The sequence below is a fragment of the Siniperca chuatsi genome, linkage group LG21 (genome assembly GCF_020085105.1).
Source record: "Siniperca chuatsi isolate FFG_IHB_CAS linkage group LG21, ASM2008510v1, whole genome shotgun sequence".
NCBI classification, from domain to species: Eukaryota; Metazoa; Chordata; class Actinopteri; order Centrarchiformes; family Sinipercidae; genus Siniperca; species Siniperca chuatsi.
In genome coordinates this window covers 19,036,575-19,051,666 of record NC_058062.1, presented here as the reverse complement: position 1 = coordinate 19,051,666, position 15,092 = coordinate 19,036,575, and the positions used below count along the sequence as shown (strand labels likewise).

General features: G+C 38.6%; 1 protein-coding gene and 1 long non-coding RNA gene across 9 annotated transcripts in view; one reads left to right on the top strand and one right to left on the bottom strand.

The window, feature by feature from the left end:
• caskin1 (CASK interacting protein 1) overlaps positions 1 to 15,092 on the top strand; it is a 111,180-nt gene that overhangs the window by 77,323 nt on the left and 18,765 nt on the right. For 5 of the 8 annotated variants that reach the window (XM_044181255.1, XM_044181253.1, XM_044181259.1 and 2 more), the window contains exons 8-14: positions 1,021 to 1,129; positions 1,988 to 2,082; positions 3,099 to 3,216; positions 6,588 to 6,833; positions 11,247 to 11,351; positions 12,179 to 12,297; positions 14,945 to 15,026. In XM_044181255.1, coding sequence (XP_044037190.1) covers positions 1,021 to 1,129; positions 1,988 to 2,082; positions 3,099 to 3,216; positions 6,588 to 6,833; positions 11,247 to 11,351; positions 12,179 to 12,297; positions 14,945 to 15,026 — 874 coding nt within the window. The remainder of the gene's footprint in view (positions 1 to 1,020; positions 1,130 to 1,987; positions 2,083 to 3,098; positions 3,217 to 6,587; positions 6,834 to 11,246; positions 11,352 to 12,178; positions 12,298 to 14,944; positions 15,027 to 15,092) is intronic. The other 3 variants (XM_044181260.1, XM_044181257.1, XM_044181261.1) reach the window with 3 other exon arrangements.
• LOC122868859 lies at positions 1,065 to 6,575 on the bottom strand. Its single transcript, XR_006376192.1, has 3 exons — positions 5,378 to 6,575; positions 4,984 to 5,092; positions 1,065 to 1,190 (listed from the first exon to the last, which is right to left on the bottom strand). It is a non-coding gene; the product is annotated as an uncharacterized LOC122868859 (long non-coding RNA).

The following is a 15,092-nucleotide window of genomic DNA, read 5'->3' as shown; positions in this document are numbered from 1 at the left end:
GGGAAATACTGGAAAAGATTGAATCATTTCTATGACTACATTTGTGTCTATAAGATGTAACTCAGTGCATATCTCATTGAAGGACCCTGTTTGCCTGAAAATATCAATAAAAATAAAGCTGCAAAAATGTTAATATAAAATAGGTTTTACTTCCTTCAGAGAAAGATTTTACTCTGCACTGTTGTGCTGCTCCTATTGTAACAGTCTCGAAAATATTGTTAGATAGGGTTCCTTGGGAAGTGTTAAATGCAACGTAGTGGGGCTGAGGCTTATTGCCTATTTATGAAAAGGTATGGAAAATCTCTTCATCCCCATGTGATAAAATTGAGGCACAGTTATAAAAATTGTGTGAAACTGCAATGCAAGCGAGAGATGATGCAAATGACCCATTTGTGCTGGTGAAAATGCCACAAGGCTTATGAAAACAAGAGAGGCAATATGTTTTAATGACCGTGTGTGTTCCAGCATGAGAAACTAACTCTGTCATTTAGACCTCCGGCTGTGAAAGGTTACAAGTCTTTGCCCTGAAGTGTCTTTGGACTGAATTCATCTTTGTTATTCGGCCTACATTTGATTCAATAGATCTGAATGTGATATTTCTCTTTAGCTGTCTCAGTTGAAAAATAAGAGGTGGTTGTGATTAGTAGAACAGCTGCAGGGAATGAGCAAGCATGGGTTATTTTCTGTAGATGTCATTATGGTAAATTATTACATCCCTGAGGTGTTTAATTATTATGAAGAGACTAATTTTGTTTTGCTTTTTCTTGTATAAACAGGTACATATTATATAATGTAATGATTTGTAAGGTAATACAATAAAGAAAAGTTAGTTTTTTGTTACAAACTTAAATGTAAAATTGACAATAGTCTGTTTTCACTTTCTGTTTTCTCCCTTCGTGTCTGCATGTCTGAAACAAAAATGTAATTAAATATTCAACATAGCAAATCCATCTTCTCTTCTCTTCTCTTCTCTTCTCTTCTCTTCTCTTCTCTTCTCTTCTCTTCTCTTCTCTTCTCCAGAGTGGTATCAATGCCACAGTGAGAAACACCTACAGCCAAACTGCGCTGGACATCGTCTACCAGTTCACAGCAACACAAGCCAGCAGGGAGATCAAACAACTGCTGAGGGGTAGGATGGATGGATGGATGGATGAAGGGGGGTGGGGTGGTGGGGGTAGCCTGAAAGGAAACTTGTAAGAGGAAAAATTCAATTCAGTTTTATTAATATAGCACCAATTCATAACAGAAGTTATCTCATTGCACTTTGCAAAAGAGATAATAGCAAGTCACTTTATTTCTGTAAGTCAGAAAATTGAGAGAAATGGATGGAAGGAAAGAGTGACCGAGAAAGTTAGCTTATCTTGCAAGGTACAAATGATAGAAAGGTAAGTTAAAGAGGAACTACACATTGAATTATTTGTTTTTAGATTCTTGTTGGTGAAGAGATGATCGCTGAATTTGCTAAAAAGACGTGTATTGGGTTAGCATTGCTTACCCCACCTTTAATTCGTACAAAAACTGAAGTGTAAAGCCAGCACATTGTGGTTTTTGTTACATTCGGACAGAGCCAGGCTAGCTGTTTCCCCCTGTTTCCAGCTTTTGTGCTAAGCTATGCTAACCGTCTGCTGGCAGAAGCTTTATATTTACCATACAGACATGAGAATGGCATCGATCATCTCATCCAACTCTCAGCAAGATATCGAATAAGGGTATCTCCCAAAACTATTCCTTTAACAGAATACATGAAATGTTTACATTATCTTAGTGGGAAAGATACCATGATGAGGTAATGGCATTATGTTGAAAAGTTACATTTTGAGAAGTGATGGTATGCAATGGTATGGTAAAAGAATGCTATTCATTCTGGTTTAAAGAGATTCTCCATAACTGGAATTATTTTATTGCCCATGGTGATATTGTGAATTACAGTATAATGTACATTTACTGTAGTGTACAGTATGATTTACTGTCTCCCTCTGTCTCTCAGATGCGTCAGCGGCCCTTCAGGTTCGGGCTCTGAAGGATTACTGCAACAACTACGACCTGACCAGCCTCAACATCAAAGCAGGAGACGTCATTACGGTAACACACACACACACACACACACACACACCCCAAAATGGCTATGCTCAATGTCAACACACAAAAAAACATGTCATTATGGTCTGACACACATACTGATCATTTCTGGCATCAAAGGCTGAAAGGTGATGTTAACCAAGCTCTGTTTGTTGACTGTAGTGAGGTTTGAGGCGTTCACATTTTATTTTAGTTTGTTAGTTGATTTTGTTAGTTTAGGGCTATATCGTTACTGTAGTACAAAACAATAAAAAACCAAATTTGCAACACAAAATTATGGCTGTTTTTTTGGTCTTGTCTCTAATCTTTGCTTTTTTGTGAAATACTGTATAGTTTTACCTCTTCAGGCCCATAAAAATATTGTTCAAATGAAACAATCTAAGGCATAAAGTATGGGGGTATTATTGGAGCTATATTATTTGCAAATGTGTGTGGAGAGTATGTGCGTACTCAGACATATTTGTCTGAGTAGCGCTCAGAATTAGTTAGTTAGTTAATTAGTTCAGCTCTCTCAAATCTTTTGTCGTCAGTATACTTCCATAGTTCGGTGAACTCGGCGTCCCTCATTTACGAATATTTACAGAAACATGTATTCACTTGCTACATTGCAGTGCACCCACCACTCATGAACATGTATGCAGCCTTTGGGTACTTATTACAGTAACAAGCCAAGCAGTGCCTAGGCCTTCTCCCTCAGGATCTGAATAAACAATGTGGCTTTGCTGCTGTCTGACACAGGCAGCTCTAAATGCAGTTTTGCATTTCTGTTTCACAGAACAAAAAAAAGAATTTCACTCGGAAAGATGGTTCTTTGAGATTTTTGGAGGCTTTTCAGTAACTTTTGGAAAGCTAAAAATAGCTCTAAATAATATTATTAAACCAGTAGACCCAGTTTGGGGTGTAAAATTCACACAAATGCAAATTATGCTCTTATTATTTTTCAAGACACAAAAAATGAATCAATGTGTATGTAGTTCATGTGTTTGTGAACCTCAATATTATTGTTATAAACATCACAGGTTTTGGAGCAGCACCCTGACGGACGCTGGAAAGGCTGTATCCATGACAACCGAACAGGAAATGACCGGGTGGGCTACTTCCCTTCCACAATGGTGGAGGTCATCAGCAAGCGCACAGGTGTGTGTGCACTGCTATGTGTGTGTGTGTGTGTGTGTATGTGAGTGTGTTGTGCTATTACTATTCAAATCATGACCAAGCTGACTGTCTGGATAAAGTGTCAGCCTAGTGTCATGGGAATATATTACACACATTTGGACTAAACACAGAAGAAGAACTTGGGGAAAGATAGAAGAAGAAGAAGAAGATGAAGAAAAGTGAAGATAAGTGAATGAATAATGTTCTAGCCTTTCTCATAAACCCTTGAGGAAGGCACTTAACTTTACCATCTCATTAGTTAACGTTCCCTGGATGAATACAGGTTAGAATAAAAACATATCAGAGAATTTCATCTCTTTCATCTCACACACTGAGAGAGCACAGTGGTACCAAACACCCAGCTGTCAACCTTGCATTAATGAAGGTGTAATCCAAGCTTAATGATCCATTTTGGTTTTACTGTATACTGTATACAACTCTTCCTGTATGAAAACACAGGTTTTCACAAGTTTTTAGGAGTTCAGCCTGATAATGAAAGTTCCTGTTAAGTAATGTGAATATAGACACCATGGCTCAGAGGTGTGTGCATGTGTAGCCATAAAAAACTTTTTTACAGGTCATATTACATGTTCTGCAGATACATAAATATTAATCACTTGAACCATAATGTATCCAATTTGGACCTTACAATTTTTTCTGAAGTTGCTTTAAATTTAGTTTTAAAAAGATTCCACACTGTTTGACACTAGCTATGTATATCACATTTATAATGATAGTTTTTATGTCTTGTGCATTGTTATCACATTTTTCTTTCATCTACTATGACATTTTAACTATACTAGACTAGAATTAAAAAAATAAATGTGTGGATCAGAAAGACCAACTGGTAAAATGCCTGTGTGGTTGAAGAAGTTAAAGTTGTAATATTAACTCAATATAGCTAATGTAGCTAGCTTTTAATTTTGGAAAGCAGACTTGAACGAATACTTCAATAATTGACACCACTCTCATGTCTATACGGTAAATATGAAGCTATGAAGCATCACAGAGACTGGAAACAAGAGGAAACAGCTAGCCTGGCTCTGTCCAAAGGTAACAAAATCTACCAACAAGCACCTCTAAAGCTCACTAATTAACATCTCGTTTGTTCAATCTGTAAATAAAAAAGTGTTAAAAACCACACGTTGTGGAGCCAGGCTAGCAATTTCCACCTGTTTCCAATGTTTGTGCTAAGCTAAGCTAGCCGACGGCTGTTGGTAGCATCGTATTTACCAAACGGGATGTGAGAGTGGTCTCAAGCTTCTAATCTAACTTTCGGCAAGAAAGCTAATAAGCGTAATTCATCAAATTAATTGCTTATCATGTAAACTTACAACGAGATGTATGATAATGATATAATCACGTCAAAGACCTGCCAGGGTTATAGGTCTAATTTTGGTGTAATCTCTGTTTTCATTACTTAACAGGCAAGCTGACCGAGTAATGTGTCAATTTCCCAAAGACTATTTTAACCTCCTTTTTCCATTTTATACCACCATAATGAGCTTTTTACCTTTCTGGTGAGATCTGCAGAGTACATTCACATCCATCCCATCATCACAAAGTGTCATTGCGCAGTCACAAAGAGGCCTGGATGTTTTTTACTGCCTATTGGTGTCTGTCTGTAGGTCTGGTATCTCAGTTTGTCCATTCGTCTGTCTCTCTGTAGTATTATGTCTACTTGTTTCAGTTAGTATGCCTTTCTCTCTATCTGCCTTCATCCCCCGTGATCATAAAATTGTCACTCACCTCTGTTTTTCACATGATCTCTCCTCTCTCATGTTGTCACCTTTTCTGGTCATCATTCTCTTCTTTGATCACTTGTATATACTGTATAGTCCATTTACCACTATGGAACCTGCTCCAAATCAAGGAAAATGCCATTTTTGCTGCATCTGTCCTTACATACAGTGCATTATATAGCAGCTGTGGATACAGTACAAAACTACGGTGGAGCACCCCCACTCGCTAACACAGCCGTACTGACTAATCACTGCCAGGGCACAGCCACACACACACACACACACACACACACACACACACACACACACACACACACACACACGTGGGGCTACAGCAGCTGTTTTAGCAAGAGGTTTCATTTACTGTTTTTCATCAATTTTTAATTATTCTTTTTTCCTACCATTCTTCCCCAGTCAGTCTCTTCTACATGTAGTGTACCTCTCATTTGCTCCTTCTTTTTCCTCTAACAGGGATGCTACATTAGCCTTCTTTTCAACCAACATAAATGGCCAATTAGGACATCAACTAGATAGAAATATGTTGCAGTGCAGAATTTGGGATATTATAAAGGTTTGTCTGATTTCCAAAGTTTGTACAATAACCATCTTTGTGTAGCTAGGCAACTAAAAGGCTATAGTAAGAGAAAGACTTCACTGATATTGTTGGCACAGTTCCACTTGTCAGCAAAGTACTAGTGGAACCCAATTAAAGTAAAAATGTGCAATTTGTCATTGCCCAAAGGCAATGGTAGACTTTGCTAATATGAAACATAAATAGTTTTTAATGCACAACAACTATAAAGCAGGAGTGATGATAACACAGCAGAAGCAGCAGCAGCTGCCCCTCTTTTTTCCTACACCTAATCAAGTAGTAAGGCTTTCTGGCAGAAAGCCCTGAGGGCAAAACCTCTCCCATGTGCGTGGCAGTAGGCATGGAAAAGAGTGAGCAGAGCACTGACAGTTTAAGCAGCGTTACGCCGCCATGATCCAAAGAGCGCATTTTATAAATGTTAAGTATGCCATGTGAGTGTAGAGTGGGACACGAGTTGAATGTCTGAGCTAGCTTGCATATATTGTTGTAACTACAAACACATATTTGATTGTCTGAGTAAATGTTGCTGCACAGCACAGTACAAATCCTGTTACATGTGCGTATTGCTGTTTGCTAGTAGCTAATGACATGCAATAGAACATACTGAATAGATGTTCTTAGTCATTTCCTGTGTCACAAAATAAGATTCAAACACATGTAAAGAGTAAAAAGGTCACTCTAGATTATCAGCTAATGCGTATCAGTCCCTGAGACCATCTCCACTTTCACCATCCATCACTTCCCTTTTCACCTCTCCATACATTTCATTTCAACGATGCCCATATTTGTTTGTCCTCTCCTTCTCTTTGTCCTCCTGCCTTTAACATCAGCTGTGTCCTTCACCACCTTTGATTTCTTTGTTTAATTTTGTAACTTCAGCCTTTGTTTTTAATTTTCTTTTTTTCCCCCCTTTTCTTATGTGTAATTCTCTGTTTTGTCGTTTGTTTGTTACGTGGCGGTGGTTCACTGTTGGCTGGTTGTGTGTGTGTCGGTGTGTCGTCACGGTGGGTGTAATCTAGGTTTGGCCAGCACAGTCATTTGCACTCAACAGTTTCAAAAGATACCGCTGGTTCCTCCGGCGACGGTTGCCCCTGCCAACGCGGTAGTCAACGGCAACGACACCACGTTCCATCAGATCCATATCCTGCCTCCACCGCCTCCTCCTCCACCACATTCTCATCAGCCACTGCTTCCACTTTTCACTTCCTTTGGCTATAACAAGTCGCCCGTGACAAGCCCACAGGGAGACACACCCACTGCCCCAGGTACACGCCCCCTTTTTCATTATTATTATTATTATTATTATTATTATTATTATTATTATTATTATTATTATTATTAAAGCTTCAAGGGATGTTTTCCTAAGTATCTGCCAGTATAAATATTCTGTTTCTGATTGGTCATGTAAGATTCTAATTACTGTTTTAAATGTTCTAAGAAGGCATCCATTGAAGTTTTCTGTTATGAATCATTATTTATGTAATTTTAAGTAATTATGTTGGTCATACTGTATAACTTTTGTTTTTCTGTTTTTGCTGTTGTCATCTCCATTACTGAGAGCCAGAGTCAGCTTTTAGACAGGAGTCTAAAAGTGTTTAGGCCACTTGCTATTCCTTGTATCATTATCATAGAAATGAGAGCTTACTGGATATATGCGATGAAAGATGAAAAGAGAAATATTTCTCGGTCATTGCGCTTAAAATGTGAAAAACATGCAGTTACACAACATATGACCAAAAACATATCCCACAAAAGGTCACTTGAATAAACTTTTGTTTTAAAAGGCCCCATTTACGCTTGTTATTTGAAGTGTTTCATATTTGGATACATTCCAAATGTGAATTAATACACTTTCATTTACACTTAGCCACATATATTGTATAATTAATGCCACTCCGTTGATTGCATCCATTTTAGTTTTCCTGGGCTACATGTAAATCAGGGTAGGCCCTACTCCAGTCAAGAGGGTGGTAGTAATAGAGATGTGCCAGTATACCCATTTTAGTATTTACTGATGATAACGACACTGAAAATGACAGTGGTTATGGTAATGACGGTGATAGAAATTGCTGGCAGAGGGCACCATGAACACAGCACATCGCTCTTATCTTCATTAGCAGTTTTATTTTTATTAGCCACAAGCAAGCATATTCCTACTGGTCAAACAGAGGCAGAGTAGCCACAGCAGGACCAGACAACTCTAGCTACTGTAGCCGTGACTTGCTATGCTAACAGTAGCTATACAACCTACTGTCCACCTAGATATTTTTGCCCACAATAATTGCAGCAAGAAAATGTGATACCGGCACGTCCCTAGGTGGTAGAGTAATACACCTGAAGCGGTTTGGTAACTGCCAAAAACTTGTGCAGTTATCCAATTTAGTTACAACAGTAAAACCCATACAGATCACTTCTCCTCACCCACACAGAACACTCAATAGTTGTGCTGATCAGATAAAAGCTACAACAGCACAATAGGCTCTGTATGACTGTATGTGTTGAAATCACTGGAGGTGCTCTCTGGGCTCAGAGAGATCAGATAGCTATTGGATCAGCACATAAGACACATTAAGTGGCTAAGTGTAAATGGGCTATTGCAGCTGTAGTCCTTAAGATTTTCATAAAGTCAAACCCCATTTTTGATACAGATGATTTACGGTTTGCATTTTTTTTAGTAATGGACATTCAATGTATTTACATTGTGTAGTTACCTCTCTATTTAGTAGTTTCTTTGTTAGTGGCGGAGTCCGCCATTCCTTCGCTGGATTCAAATTGCCTGCATGTAATACAGCATTACAGTTTCTAATTTAAGGCTGAATCATAACTTTGGCCTTTTTGACCCTCCATAGGGCCAAAGTCAACCACAAAAACATCTAAAAGCACTTTATTTGAATGTATTCATGGCTTGGTCTGTAATAAGACATGTCTATATGTAAATAATGCAAAGTCATGCATGTTTAGTCACTGCTTTAGCATTTCTGTTAATAAAAAACAGCTTTGAAAGAAAGGAGAAAACAGCTAAACAGTTGATAAAGTAATGCTAATGCAGCGGTGTGGCTTTTTAGGAAGTGGTTCTGCTGACATTTTGATCCAGGGGGGAATCTTTTGTGAATTTATTTGCTAGTAAGGAATAATAGATGTCAAGCGGGAGGAAAGCTCACCATTTTACCACAGACCTCTGTTCACCTGAGTTGGTTTGTGCTTCAGTTTATTGTCTTGGTTCCTTGTTTTTTTGCAATTCTTTTTTCCCCCTTCCTTCCTCTTTGTTCTTTCCTCTTTCCCTGTATATCACCAGTGTCCCAACCTCCAAGACAAACGCACACACATCTTACACAATTCTCTCCTGACCAGACTGTGTGTACAAGCGTGTTTTTCTGTTCTGTCCTTGTCCTGAGTGTTACTGTCACGTCTGATCATTTTAACACTACTTTTATCCACCTTGCACTTATACCCTCAGTGTGTGTGTGTGTGTGTGTGTGTGTGTGAGTGGTGGTGGTGAAGGGTGGGAATACAAAAAATTGAGCTTCTATACCAGGCTGTGGATGGGTGAATACGTCTAGAACTGTTATGAATGCTCTGAATCACAGTTTAGCATAATTTGAAACAACACCAATGAGCCTCAGCGAAGTTATCATATTACTTTGAATAAAAATATACAGTTGTTTCCTGGAAAGATTGGAGTTGTTAAGTTTTAGTTGGAGCTGTTGCTTCAAAAGACAAGCTTTTATGACATTAACAGGTTATATTATCTTTTTAGCTAAAATATTCAATATGATATTGTATCTGGAATAATGTTAATCCATTCTTAACAGTATTTAGCTTTTGTACAGTCATTCTTGGGTTCTTGAACATAATGTGTTAAATATGTGCTGAAATTATGTATTGTATGTATGCAAAGATTTGCAAGTTATATATTGTTAGAAAATGTCACCCAGGATGCAGGTAAGGTATTCACTGACTGCAAACTGTAAACTCTACTCTGTGACTGGGAGCCTTCACTGGACACCATTTTGTTTCCTCCAGGAGAATAAATCTATTTAGACAAATTTCCTGGCATACAATAAATCTGAGAAAAATGAGAATGCAACACCCAAATAAAGAAAATACATAATGCTTTTACTTATAACTACATCAAGTCAGTACTGTTTCCCTAAGCCTTGATGACATTGGTTGAAAACAGCAAATATTTGGAACTCAAAACTGAGGCTTTTCAAAGTCTTTGAAAACAGACTGTTCAGTCATTTGTTTGAGGTTACTTGGAGGGATGCAAAATGGCCACAAGAAGGAGCTGCGACATTACAAATGGAACTTTTTAATGTATGTGTTTCTCTGGAGCACTGTTGGTCACACATATAAAAACCATTTATAAACCCTTATTAAGATGGTTATAATGGTTTATGACACTCTCCAAATGCACTACAGCAGCCCCATTCTGACAAGGCTTACATATATAATCACACATGTATGGCTGCATTATATATGTATGTGTATGTACATTATGGCATATATGTGTATTTACGCAGATACTCATGTTATGGATTTATTTATGTACTATGGGTATATAAATGTTTTCATATATCTATATATATATATGCTGTATTTTTTCTGTGTATGTGTGTGAGCATGTATGTGAGAATGAAAGTGTGGCGTGTAAGTGAGTGTGAAACTTATCCTTTTAAAAAACCTCCCTTATCCGCCTTTACCCCATCACCCTGCTCTCCTACTGGCCCCTCTGGTAATTTTTGTCTTTTTTGCGGATAAGTTTGTAATTTATTTAATTAACCCAACTTTACTCTTCTTCTTCTTAAAATATCACTCATATGTCATTCGTAGTGTCAGTCGTTAGTGAAGTGAGGTAGTTCGCGTAGTGTATTTAGTGTAGTGGACAAACACTGTATATAGCATTGACAGCAGAAATTTCCAATATTCCACATTTTAGATGAATTTAGATGCAGTGGAGGTAAAAATTGATATAAACCTGTTTTTACCACTATACTAATCTAATATCAGATTGACATAACTATGTTAGAAAAACCTAAACTAAGTCAAAATAATATAAATGTTTAAATACTTTTTATTTTCTTTACATCAGTGGTTTTATTATAGCATCAAACTCAGGTTTAGGGATACATAAAAGCTGATTTGAGCCTAAAATTAAAGCTGCACTAATCAATATTTTTGTATGAACAATGGATCAAATGACTAAGTGTAATGTAAGAGGGGTTGCTTCTAGTGATGAACCCACAGAGAATTATGACTAGACTTTACAGTTCCCCTCAGCTCTATGAAGCTTTGGAGCCTCTTTTAGCTAATTGTTTTGGTTTTACGGCCTTTACTTTCCGTTACTTAGCACCAAACAGCAGACAGACAAAGTTAGTGACTAGCTGGTGAACATAGTGGAGCATTTAGCAGCTAAAGAGTTAAATATGTTTTTCACGAGATGGCGGAGACCAAAACAGAGCTGAAAGGAGAGTGAATATTGGACTAACATTCACCAGATGGGCAGAAACACAACTTCAAATTAATGCTAATTATATAGTTAGCCCTATCAACAAACATCGACAAAAACATAAATTGTTGCTGCATTAAATGCTCGTTTTTGATAGCAAAAGGACAGCAATGCTTCCAAGGCCAGTTTAGGGTCGGTTAGCGGCTAACGGTGGTGTTCTGTGTTAAAGGTTGTCGCGGCTCAGAGGCAAGTCCTCACAGCTCTCCCACCCCATCCAGCGGGCCCCATGGAGGCTCCAACGAAGAGATCTGGGTACTGCGCAAGCCAGTGGCAGGTAACTAAGCCGCGCTGCGCTGAGCCCTCAACCCCTGACTCCTTAAACTCTGACCAGGGGTCAAACAGTATCTGACATTCGTTCAAAAAAGGCTTTTCTGCCTGGCACTGCCTTTCAAGTGTCTTTGGTATTTCAAATGTCCCCAAGAGCAGAATCCGTCATCCATCCAGTTCTTTGAGCTGAAAAATGATGTTGTTTGAAGGCTTTCAGATACTCTTTGACCTGCTCCTGACAGCTCCCCATATCCTGCTTATCCCTCCATCTAAAGCTTAGCTGAACTCAGTGGCCTTATGTGTAGGACTGCAGCCATCTGCATCGGTCTACAGTCTGTCTGTCTTTCCAACTGGGTGTATGGAGATGTTTTTGTGTGAGAGAGAACAAGAAAACTTAGGAAAGAGAGACAGGAAGAGTGAGAGAAAAGTGTGTGTGTGTGTGTGTGTGTGTATGTATTGTGTGTGAAAGCGAAAGGTGTGTCTTGTTTACTCCACTTTCGTGTTTGTCGTTCAGTCGTCCGTCACCCTGTCTGACTGTGCTGTCCATCCAACCACATGCTGCCCAGTGCATTTCAATGGAGAGTCACACCTGTTACCACGTTGCTTTGGATATCAGCTAAACCACTCAATGTGTGTGTGCCTGTGTGTGTGTGTGTGTGTGTGTGCGTGTGTCTGTGTGACTGTATACATCCATCTGTTTGTCGCATGCGTGCATTTGTATGCACAAAATCTATACATATCGTTTGGGCGGTTGCATGCGTGTGTGAATGTGTGTTTTTGTGTGTATGTGTGTGTGTGTGTGTGTGTGTGTGTGTGTGTGTGTGTGTGTTGCAGGTGGAGACCGCAGCAGTGTGGGTAGTTCTGGCAGTGTGACCAGTGTGAGGTCGTCAGGCAGTGGTCAGAGCGCCGGCAGCGCCGCACACATCCTCCATGCACAGGCTGAAGGGGTTAAGGTACGACACACACATACACACTATAAAATACTGCCACAAACAAATGCGTGTATATGCACTGCAGGTTTGTTTTGTTAGTTCATTTAAATAGTGTATCAAGAGGTGCATATTAATCGGAACCAAAGGAAACCTGAAATAGTGTTGACCAACAATAGAGGCAGTGTTTGAATGACAAAAGCCACTGCTGGGAAATTAAAAAGACTTTATATACTGCTGAAAAGAGATGTCAAGGTTTATTTTACAGGTCTGTAATTATTTCCTAGGAGGTTTCCTGTAAAGAACTACGTAAATTGGTGCTCAACTGGTACACAATTCATTAATTTCAATGAATTGCTAGTGTAATTTAGAGTTAGTCACAGCAGGTCAGCTGAACATGCAAAAATATAAACTGTGTATACAGGAAAGCATACAATTCAACGTATAAGAAGAATAAAGTTTCTAATAATAAAGAAATAACTGTGGAAGGTGGAAGTACATTTACACAAGTACTGAAGTACAATTTTGAGGCACTTTTACTTTACTTGAGTATTTACATTTTATGCTACTTATACTTCTACTCCACTATATTTCATATGTAAATATACATTTATCTGGCAGCTGCAGTTACTAGTTACTTTTCAGATTAGGATTTTTTATTTATTTTAATAAACTTAAAAACTTGAAAATACAATGCATTGTTAAAGATACAACAGCACTGCATACTTTAAATACATTTTGCTGAGCATACTTCTGTACTTTTACTTGAATAGGATTTTTCATGCATTATCTTTGTAAAGGAGTATTTTTTTACATAAATGTATTGGAACTTTTACTTAAAGCCCCTGACGACTTGTATTCTCTGTAACATTGACTATTCATAGCTAAATAACCAACAATCAAAGCTAAAGTTGTTGTCTGCTTCATCCGGACCGTGTGGATGTGCTTTGATCAGATTTGATTGACAGTGACCTGGCAACATAAGCAACAACCAACTTGTCATCACATTTTGATTCAAATGCTGCTGAATCCTGATTTGTGCATAGAAGTTTGTTGCATCACATTTTCCCAATTTAATCCTGCCCACTTCAAACTAATTAGAAGAGCACAGACAAAAAAAATAGAAATCATATAAATAATCAAAATGGCTCTAACTTTGGCAGAAAATGTTCATGTTGGGCCAAAAGAAACTGCAAGTGAGACACTTTTTAAAGCTACTGAAACATCCAGACAGCAAAATTAGACCCAATTGCAGCCCAAACTGACTGGTAGCAACTGTCTTCTCTGCGTCTCACTCCATTCACTTCTCATCAGCGCTAGTCAGATTTTTATTGCAGTTCTCGCAGCCGATTTTTAAATGTAATTAATGTAGCAATAGTCAGCATACATCACATCTCTTTTTTTCCCCCAGACAGACTTTCCTTCAGAGATCGATCTTATCTGAGATAATGAGGTTTTAGAATTGGCATTTTATTTTGGTAACTCATTACTGAGGCAATTTGTTGACTTTATGACTCTTCTCTACTTGTGCTACTGTAGCATTACATTTTAACATGTCACAGATAAACATGTCAATGGATTTATCACAAAAGTAAAAGAAGACAGCATACCGTTTCCTGCTTGTGGTTCTATTGGCCCCGCTCTCAGTAAGGTCACCTAATCATGATGTCTTCAATACAAATGACTCAAGAAGATTTTTAAAAATGAATGAAAATTCAATTTACCGTTATCTTGTAATTGACACCTGTGGCCACAGTGGCTGCTGTTAAGCAAGAGTTACTGTACATAGTCTCGCTTTAAAGGACCAAAATATCCTTAAACATAAGATTGTTAAAGCTGCACTAATAAATATTCTTGCATTAACAATGGATCAAATGACAATGTGTAATGTGAAAGTGGTCACTTGTAGTGACAAACCTACAGAGAATTCTCACCCAACTGTGCAGTTCCTCTCAGCTCTATGGAGCATTTTAACATCTTTCAGCTCATTGTTTTGGTTTTACGACCCAAAACTTAACTGTTTTGATTCACTCTCACTGCTCATATCAACCCAGCAGACAGTTGTTTTCAGTGATAAAGCTCTGGTAAACTACCTGCCCGGCAACAAACGGCAGACAGACAAAGTTAGCAGCTATCTTGTGAACATACTGGAGTATTTAGCAGCTAAAGAGCCAGTGGAGACCAAAACAGAGCTAAAAGAGAGTGAATATTAGACTTAAATTCATTAGGTGGCCAGAAACACGACGCCAAATGAATGCTAATGTTGCTCAACATCTGCTGGATGTGTAAATAGGCAACTCTTTGCTAAAGCTGGAATTATGCTTCTCAGAAGATACATGTAAATGTCTCTGCAAACCTACGCAGAGAAGGGTGTTATGGGTAACTGTAGGTCGCAGAGGCTCACAGAGGAGCCGACACGCATACGTATCCAAGCGACCCCTGTGCACATACGCCTACTTGCAGCCTGGAAAAGCAATTCCAGCTTAACACGTTAGCTACAACAACTTAAAAGGTGACAATATATTGTGTTGACAGTTTGTTTCACTGCCCCCAAGTGGTCAAAAAAATAAATGATTGCTGCTTTAATGCAACAAAATGTCAGTTGCTACATGCCTGTTCATGTGGACGCATTTGTATTTGTGCGTGCTTGTATGTGTTTGTGTATTTGCAGCTTCTAGCCACAGTCTTGTCCCAGTCTGCCAAAGCCAAGGAGCATCTATTGGAGCAGTCCAAGTCTGTGGACCAGCCTGCAGGTAGGAGAGGGGCCAGCACGGAGGGTGATCCTTCTTCAACCCAGTTACTGTGTTTCACTCTAATGA